Source organism: Herpailurus yagouaroundi, unplaced genomic scaffold, assembly GCF_014898765.1.
Source record: "Herpailurus yagouaroundi ecotype Mexico unplaced genomic scaffold, PumYag 428, whole genome shotgun sequence".
Taxonomy (NCBI): domain Eukaryota; kingdom Metazoa; phylum Chordata; class Mammalia; order Carnivora; family Felidae; genus Herpailurus; species Herpailurus yagouaroundi.
Window position 1 is genome coordinate 1 of NW_024412645.1, and position 9,051 is coordinate 9,051.

The 9,051-nt window shown below is 42.5% G+C and overlaps 1 gene segment (V, D, J or C); it reads right to left on the minus strand.

The window, feature by feature from the left end:
* Positions 1 to 4,955: 4,955 nt before the first annotated feature.
* LOC121022628 (immunoglobulin lambda variable 1-40-like) lies at positions 4,956 to 5,664 on the minus strand. The segment is given in 2 exon segments: positions 4,956 to 5,479; positions 5,589 to 5,664. Coding segments are annotated over 2 exon segments (474 nt in total).
* Between the last annotated feature and the right edge of the window lie 3,387 nt (positions 5,665 to 9,051).

The following is a 9,051-nucleotide window of genomic DNA, read 5'->3' on the forward strand; positions in this document are numbered from 1 at the left end:
CTCTCTCTCTCTCTCTCTCTCTCTGTCTCTGCAACCCCCTCTCAGAAATAAATAAATAGGGGCTCCTGGCTGGCTCAGTGGGTTAAGTGTCTGACTTCAGCTCAGATTATGACCTCACTATTCCTGAGTTGGAGCCCTACCTAGGGCTCTGTGCTGACAACTCAAAGCCTAGAGACTGCTTCAGATTCTGTGTCTCCCACTCTCTGCCTCTTCCTCACTCTGTCTCTCAAAAATGAATAAATGCGTAAAAAATTTGTAATAAAAAAATGAAAATAAATGAACAAACTTTAAAAATCTAAATGTAGAAGAGAAGGTTGTTCTAGGATTTTGGAAAAGGAATCCGGAATGGAATTTGATACGTGGTTAGTACTGGTTAAAATTCAGAACATTCAAGTGAATAAGTGAATTTTAATGTCAAGATACATGGATGTAAAATTAAAATTGTTTTCACTTGTTTAAAAATTTTTTTTAACGTTTATTTATTTTTTTGGGACAGAGAGAGACAGAGCATGAACGGGGGAGGGGCAGAGAGAGAGGGAGACACAGAATCAGAAACAGGCTCCAGGCTCTGAGCCATCAGCCCAGAGCCCGACGCGGGGCTCGAACTCACGGACCGCAAGATCATGACCTGGCTGAAGTCGGAGGCTTAACCGACTGCGCCACCCAGGTGCCCCTGTTTTCACTTGTTTAAAAGGGCTAAACGGTCTTGAACTCTTGGTCTGCTATTACCAAAAAAATGATAAACAAACAATTTTATTCACTTTTGACATTATCTGCCTAGAAAACAAGCACTGTGTTTTGCCAAAATATTTCCTATGCTTATCAGGACTTTGGTTCATTGAACAAATGTCGTGTTTGTTTTTGTCTATTTTACAATTTGTATTAAATGATGCATTTGAAATAATGTCATTTAACAGAAAAATTGCCAGAATATAAAGAGCTCTCACATTCCCTTGACCAGATTGCCCAATTAACGTGCTTCCACATTTGCTCTCCCCGCCCACCATCACATTACACACACTTGCACTTGTACATTCATTATCCTTTAGCAATATCATAATTTAAACTCAGGAACTGCTTTATAATTTGATCCAATCTTTAACCATCATTTTTGTTTGTTTCCATAGAAGTGCCTCCTAATACCTGATTTCTTGAAGCACAGAACAGAGTTACTTTGAGAACTCACTCACATCACCCCCTCCTGAAATGAGTTTAACTAAACTGGCCTGTTGTCGGGGAAGGTTCAAGAAACGAGCAATCTACCAGCCCAACTTTTAACATGTGCAATCTCAAGGAAGTTTCAGACGAGGGAGGAAACTGGCCAGGAATAGGCTGCCCCAACATGGGTTTTGCCCCAAGATGGGTCATTTTGGCATGAGCATTATTTCAAGTTAAAAGCAAATAAAACTCAGCATATTTAGGAAAAGTTCTATACCTTCCCCCAAACTGCCCACTTGTATCAGGAAGAGAGCTATCAACTGGTGTCCCTCTTTACCTAAGACATGTGTCTCAACAGTAGGGGGGGTTGCCTAAGTGGCTCATTTAGTTCAGTGGCCTACTCTTGATTCCAGATAAAGTCATGATCTTCCGTTCATGAGTTTGAGCCCCACACTGGGCTTGGCACTGACAGTGTGGAGCCTGCTTGAGATTCTCTCTCTCCCCCTCTTTCTCTGACTTCTCCTTCTCTCTCTCTCTTAAAATAAATAAACAAGCTTTTAAAAGTTAATATAAAAAATAGATAATAGATGATAGACAGATAGATGATACATAGATAGATGAGATAGATATACGATAGATAGATAGATAGATAGATAGATGAGATAGATGGATAGATAGATATATAACAGATGATAGATAGACAAGATAGATAAGATAGATAGAGATGAGATAGATGATAGATAGATACATAGATAGATGAGAAACATGATAGATAGATAGAGAGATAGGGAGATAGTTAGATATAGATAGATAGATAGATAGATAGATAGATAGATAGAGATAGAGGAGCAACCTTTGTTTTCCAGACATCTCCTCTGGCCTTCCTGCAAAAAATGGTCTTTTTCCTCTTTGAACCTGAGACCCCTACCTCCTTTATTCATGGGTCATGTTGCCTGTCTTTTGATTCTTCCATGTCTTTGTGGATTCCCTTTATGTAGGCTATTAAATTTCATTTTCTCCAGCTAATTTGCCAAATATAAATTTGATTCATATTCCAGCTGGAAGGACCCTGAAGAACTCAGGAAATACTCTCCCCACCCCCCCCAACAACAGGCCCACATGAAGTTTCATGAAGGGTCAGACAAGAGTAAGCAAATATGTGAATTCCTAGGACTCCTGATGTACAGTTCCCTATGTCAGGGGCTGATCCTATTTCCTGGAAACATGAGGTAGAAGTCCTCCTGCATCAGAGATAGGTTCCCACACTGTTCCAGCTGATGGGGCCCCCTCTCCACACAGTTCCCAAGCCCCCTACCAGGTTCCCCTCCCTCAAATCCCTATCCTCAGTCCCTGCTTCCTCCAAGTCATGAAGACCCTGACTTTCACCCTCACTCAATCCCTTGTCCAGAACTCCTAGTCTGACTGGGACAGACTCCACAGCCCCTGCTGGGTCACAGCTTCATGCTCCCCTCCTGTCCCTTCATCATCTATGAAGAACTAGGATGTCATTACCAAACATCAGATTCTGGGGTTCCCTGTTCACCCCTCCAATGCTCCAGCTCCACTGCACCGACCTCACCCCTCCTCATGCTGCTGGGACATAGCTTTCCTTGAAGACATGTTTAACTTCTGTGTCCTCTCTCTTCCCCCGGACACCGTCAGCTCCCTGAGCATGGGGACCCTTCCTGTCATGTCCAGATGTGTCCCACATCCTAGACTCATGTGTAACATATATTAGGTGTTCAGTAAGTGGTGTGGATGCACAATATCTGGACAGTACTCTACCCTCAGTCAGACACAGGTGGACTCTGTGTCTCCGGTCTTTCCTGACCTGTAACATACTCTGTTCTCAGGGCAGCCTGTGCCTGGCACCCTTGAATTTCTCTTTAATATGAGAAAATCCTACAATGTTTTCCTGCCAAGAATAAGTTTGGGGGGGCTGAATTTAAGAGAATGTGGGTGATTTTGTAGCCAAAGATTCCTGAGAATGGTCTCAAATTACAGTTTATCTTATTTATTTATTTTTGTGATTTTGGCTTTATTTAATTTTTTAAATTTTTTTCATTTAAATTTTAGGTAGTTAAGATACAATGCAATATTGGTTTCAGGAGTAGAATTCATTGATTCATCACTTACATACAACACCCAGTGTTCATCACAAGTGCCCTCCTTAATACCCATCACCCATCTAGCCCATCTCCTATCTACTTCCCACTGTCAGCTCCTACTTTGTTCTCTATCACTGAGAGGTTTGTTTCCCTCTCTTCTCTTCAACCCCTTCCCCATATGTCCATCTGTTTTGTTTCTTAAATTCCACATACGAGTGAAATCATGCAGCATTCTTCTTTCCCTGATTAACTTACTTCACTCAGCATGAAACATTCTAGCTCCATCCATGTCATTGCAAATGACAAGATTTCATTTTTTTTTTGATGGATGAGTAATATTCCTTTGCAGATACAGACCACGTCTTTATCCATTAATCAGTTGATGGACATTTGATCTCTCTCCGTAGTTTGGCTATTGTTAATAAAGCTACTATAAACATTGGGGTGCATGTACCCCCTTGAAACTATACTTATGTATCTTTTGGGTAAAGAACTAATAGTACAATTGCTGGATCATAGGGTATTTCTATTTTTAGTCTCTTGAGGAACATCTAGAGTGACTACACCAGTTTGCATTCCCACCAACAATGCGAGAGGGTTCCCCTTTCTCTGCATCCTTGACAACACCTGTTGTTCCTTGTGTTGTTAATTGTAGCCATTCTTACAGGTGTGAGGTGGATTCTCATCGTGGTTTTCATTTTTATTTCCCTGAGGATGAGTGATGTTGCGTATCTGTTAGCCATTTGGATGACTTCTTTGTAAAAGTGTCTATTCACGTCTTCTGCCCATTTCTTAAATGGGTTATTTGTTTTAGGGGTGTTGAGGTTGAAAAGTTCTTTATGGATTTTAGATATTAACCTATTATCAGATATGTTTTTGCATAAACCCTTCTCCCATTCTGTAGGCTGACTTTTCATTTTGTTCATTGTTTCCTTTGCTGTGCAGAAGCGTTTTATCTTGATGAAGTCCCAGTAATTCATGTTTGCATGTGCTTTCTTGCCTTCAGCAATGTGTCTCATAAGAGGTTTCCCCAGCCAAGGTCAAAGACTTTACACCTGTGTTCTCCTCTAGGATTTTGATGATTTCCTGTCTTCCTGTCTAGTCTTCTGTACATTTTGGATTTATTGTTGTGTATGGTGCAAGAAAGAGGTCCAGTTTCATTCTTCTGCATGTTGCCATTCAGTTTTGCTGGACCCCTGACCTGAGGAGGAGGGGTCTGATGGGGACACAGTGAACAGCCTCTACCTGGTCCCCTCCTCACGCTCCCCTCTGGCTCCTTGAGGAGCACTGAGATATCATCACAACACGTCAGACTCTGGGGTTTCCTGTCAACCCCTCCAATGTTCCAGGTCCACCTCACTGCCTCACCCTTGTTCACTCTCCAGAAACATCTTATTTGTGTTGCTATTCATGCTTGTTTCTCCTCTTTCTCTTCCAGGACATTTTCAGCAACATGAGGACGTAGATTGTCCCTAGCGCACTCACGCTGTATCTAAGCCCAAGGGTCATGCCTGGCACATACCTGGTGTTCACCAGAGGGTGTGGAGGGACTGATCTCTGTACAGTCATCTATCCTGATCAGGAACACATGGAATCTGCCTGCTTCTGACTCAATGGGGACTCAATTCCCAGGACAGCCTGACCCCAGGTGCACAGTAATCCTGCCCAATGGAAGAAAATCAGACAATGTTTTGCAGAGTAGGGCTGAGTTTACGGGCACAATTTGGGAGAACAAGGACACTTTTTCTAGAAAAAATTCCCTAGCCTTGCTCTAAGACTCCACTTTTAGAAGAAACGAACAAAGAAGCAGCTGTGTCGGCCAAGGGGTGTGAGCTGCACAGGAAGTCTCATTGCTGAGGGGACAGCAGGTTTGGGTCTCACTTCCCCACAGGCCTGGAGCAGTGTGTGAGCTTTGAGACTGTGGTCCCACACTGAGCAGTAATAATCAGCCTCATCCTCAGCCTGGAGGCTAGAGATGCTCAGGGAGGCCACGTTCCCTGACCTGGAGCCTGTGAATCTGGACGGGACCCCTGCAGGCCGAGCACTGCTACCATAGATGAGAACTTTGGGGGTACTGCCTGGGAGCTGCTGGTACCAGGACACACCTCCAGCCCCAACATTGCTGCTGCTTCCCGTGCAGGAGATGGTAACACTCTTATTCACAGGCTTGGACACTTCAGATGGCTGAGTCACCACCGACTGGGTCCAGGACCCTGCAAGTCAGAAGACAGACATGGGGTGAGAGAGAAGGGTCAGTGGACAGGGCCCATACATGGTTCCACAGTCCTTTCATCTCCAGCCCTGATCCCAGCCTCCAGCCACCTGTGCAGTGAGCCAGCAGTGTGAGCAAGAGAGGAGCCCAGGCCATGGTGGAGACCCCTGCTCAGCAGTGTGTCCTCAATGTCCCTCAGCCGGGCTCCCAGAGTCTCTCTTATTGCCTCCAGCAGCCCAAGGGGAGGGAGAGACATTTCATGCAAACCAGCCCCCTCCCCCTGGCTGGCCAGCCCCAGCCTGAACCCTGAACCTGACCCTTGTCTGGAAATCTCACCCCAGGAGGGGATGGAGCGAAAGCTGTAGGGCCTGACCTGGGACTCCCCAAGGGCCTGAGAGCACCCACATGCTAAGCCACAGTGAGAACCAGAGCCAGGTGGCTCCCAGCTGGGATCACAGCACACAAGGCTCAGAGACAGGTCACAGCGCCCCCTGCTGCCCAAGACCCAGATATCCCCATATATTTGGTCTTGCCCACTGAATACTTAAAAACATCAATAGACTTTATGATTTATTGTCGCAGAAGAATTTAGTGGAAATTACAGATTTCCCAAATACACCCCCCTCTACCACCTTGTCTTTCCCATCATGCAACTCTAGCATGAGTGTGGTCACTTGTTATAAACCATGAACCAACACTGACAAGTCATTGTCACCCAAAGTCTATACTTTACAACAGCAAAGCTCACTCTTGACGTTGTTCACTCAATAGGTTCAAGAGCTATACACTGATATATGTCCATTTTAGAATCACACAGAACACTTCCACTGCCACAAAAAAACCTCTGTGCTTCAGCTGTCCATCCCTCCCTATGCTCAAACCCTTGCAACCACTATTCTTTTATTGTCTAAATAGATTTGTCTTTTTGGAGAATGTTACATGCTTGGAGTCACACAGCGTGCAGCCATTACACGTTGGCTGCTTTCATTTAGCAACGTGCAACAAAATGTCCTCTGTGTCTTTTTATGCCTTGGTGCCTCATATCTTTGTAGCTCTGATCAATATTCTATCGTTGGGATTTACTTACCTATCACCTCCTGAAAGGCATTTCAGTTGGCTGCTGCCAGGTGTGGGCAGTTATGCATAAAGCCACTGTCAACATACTTGGGCAGGGTTTTTTTGTACACATTGTTTTTAACTCCTCTAGGTAAATGCAAAGACGCATGATCCCTGGATTTTAAAACAAGACAATGTTCCAGGGTTTTGTTTGTTTGTTTTTTTGGGTTTTGGGGGGTTTAAAAAAAATTTTTTTTAATTTACATCCAACTTAGTTAGCAACAATCATGATTTTGGGAGTAGAATCCAGTGATTCACCCCTACATATAACAGGCTGTGCTCATCCCAACAAATGTCTTCTTAATGCCTGTTGCCCATTTAGCCCACCCCTCCTCCCACAATCCCTCCAGCAACCCTCTGTTTGTTCTCTATATTTAAGAGCCTCTTATGTTTTGTCCCCTCCCTGTTTTTATGTTATGTTTTCTTTCCTTCCCTTGTGTTCAACTGTTTTGTATCTTAAATTCCACATATGAGTGAAGTCATATTATATTGGTCTTTCTCTGACTAATTTTGCTTAGCATACTACCCTCCAGTTCCATCCACGTTTATTGCAAATGGCAAGAATTCAGAGAATGTTCAGTTTTAAAAGAAATTGCCAAAACTTTTCCAAAGTAGCCGTACCATCCTGAATTCCCCTCACAAATGAAATAGAGTTCCATTGCTCCATATCCTGGCCAGACGTTGGTGTCATCTGTGGTTTTGATTTTGGCCATTCTAATGGCTATGTAACAGTATGTCATTGCTGTTATTGTGCAGTTTCTTACTGACATGATGTTTACCAGCTTTTCTCAAGCTTATTTATATCACATGAATATCACCTTTGTTGAGATAATTTTCAGTTTTTAAATTGACATTGTTTTTTACTATTGAGAAGTCTTATCTTTTAAATTAAAAAAAAATAGTTCTCTCCTTAAATCACCTTCCGTTTGCAGTAGAAAGGAATATGTATAAAGAAGTCTATGTCCCAAATTTCCTCGTTATTTCAATCCTTTGTTAGATGCAAATATATGTCATATGTATCTTGTGACTTTCCTGAAATAAGAAGAGATGTATCCAAACGGAGTCTTTACTCCCCATCACGGATGGTGAACATCCTTCTCCTTGTACCTAAGGGCTCTCAAAACACCCCGAACAGAGCTTCAGGGTAGATGGAGGAGCCATTCTCCAGCCTACATTCTTGTAAGTATCAGACTCTCCTCGTCCCCATCACTTTCTGAGCAGCAGTCACTGAAATGGAGATGTCCACAGAGATGATGGGGGGCCCTCACAGGGTCACCAGCTGCTCAAGAGGACAAATGAATAAAGGTGAAGAGGGAGAACTTTTGTTGTAATACAGCAGCAAGTTCATCCCCTTCCATGGTGAGTCTGGAACTGGGAAGGCCTTTTAGATTCTGAGAGGGATCAGAGGGAAAAATCATGGAACCTCACATCAGTCCGCCATTGCATGCAGGCTTCCTTTGCAAAAGTTAGTGACCTTGACTAATCCCATTCAACAGGTTTCCTTCTAGTTCTGTCGATTTTTTTCTTCACTCTGCAGAAGATTTTATTTTGATGTAGTCCCAATAGTGTATTTCTTCTTTTATTTCCCTTGCCTGAGGAGACAACCCCAGAATAATGTTGCTACAGCCAATGTCAGAGAGATAACTGCTTGTTCTCTCTAGAATTCTTATGTTTTCAGGTCTCACATTTAGGTCTTTAATCCACTTTGAGTTCATTTTTGTGTATGGTGGAAGAAAGTGGTCTGGTTTCGTTCTTTTACATGTAGCTGTCCAGTTTTCCCAGCACCATTTGTTGACAAGACTGTCTTTTTCCCATTCCGTATTCTTGCCTCCTTTGTCAAACATTGATTGGTCGTATACTCTTGGGCTTATTTCTGGGCTTTCTATTCTGTTTCCTTTTTTTTTTTTTTTTTTTGTCTGTTTTTGTGCCATTACCATATGGTTTCGATTACTACAGTTTTCTAATATAAATGGAAATCTGGAATGGTGATACCTCCAGTTTTGGTTTTCTTTTTCAAGACTGTTTCACTATTTAGGAACTTTTGTGGTTCCATATAAATTTTAGGACTGTTTGTTCTAGTTCTGTGAAAAATGCTGTTGTCATTTTGATAGGAATTGCCTTAAATCTGTAGATTGATTTGGGTAGTATAAACATTTTAACAATATTTGTTCTTCCAATCCATGACAGGGATGCTTGTTCATTTCTTGTGTCATCTTCAATTTCTTTCATCAATCCTTCATAGTTTTCATAGTAAAAGTCTTTCACCCCTTCGGGTAAGTTTATTCTTGGGTATCTTATTATTCTTGGCTCAATTGTCAATGAGATTGATTTCTTAATTTCTCTCTCTGTGGCTTCATTATCAGTGTATAGAAATGCAACAGAGTTCTGTACATTGATTTTATAACCTGTGACTTTACTGAATTTATTTATTGGTTCTGGTAGTTTTTTTTGGAATCT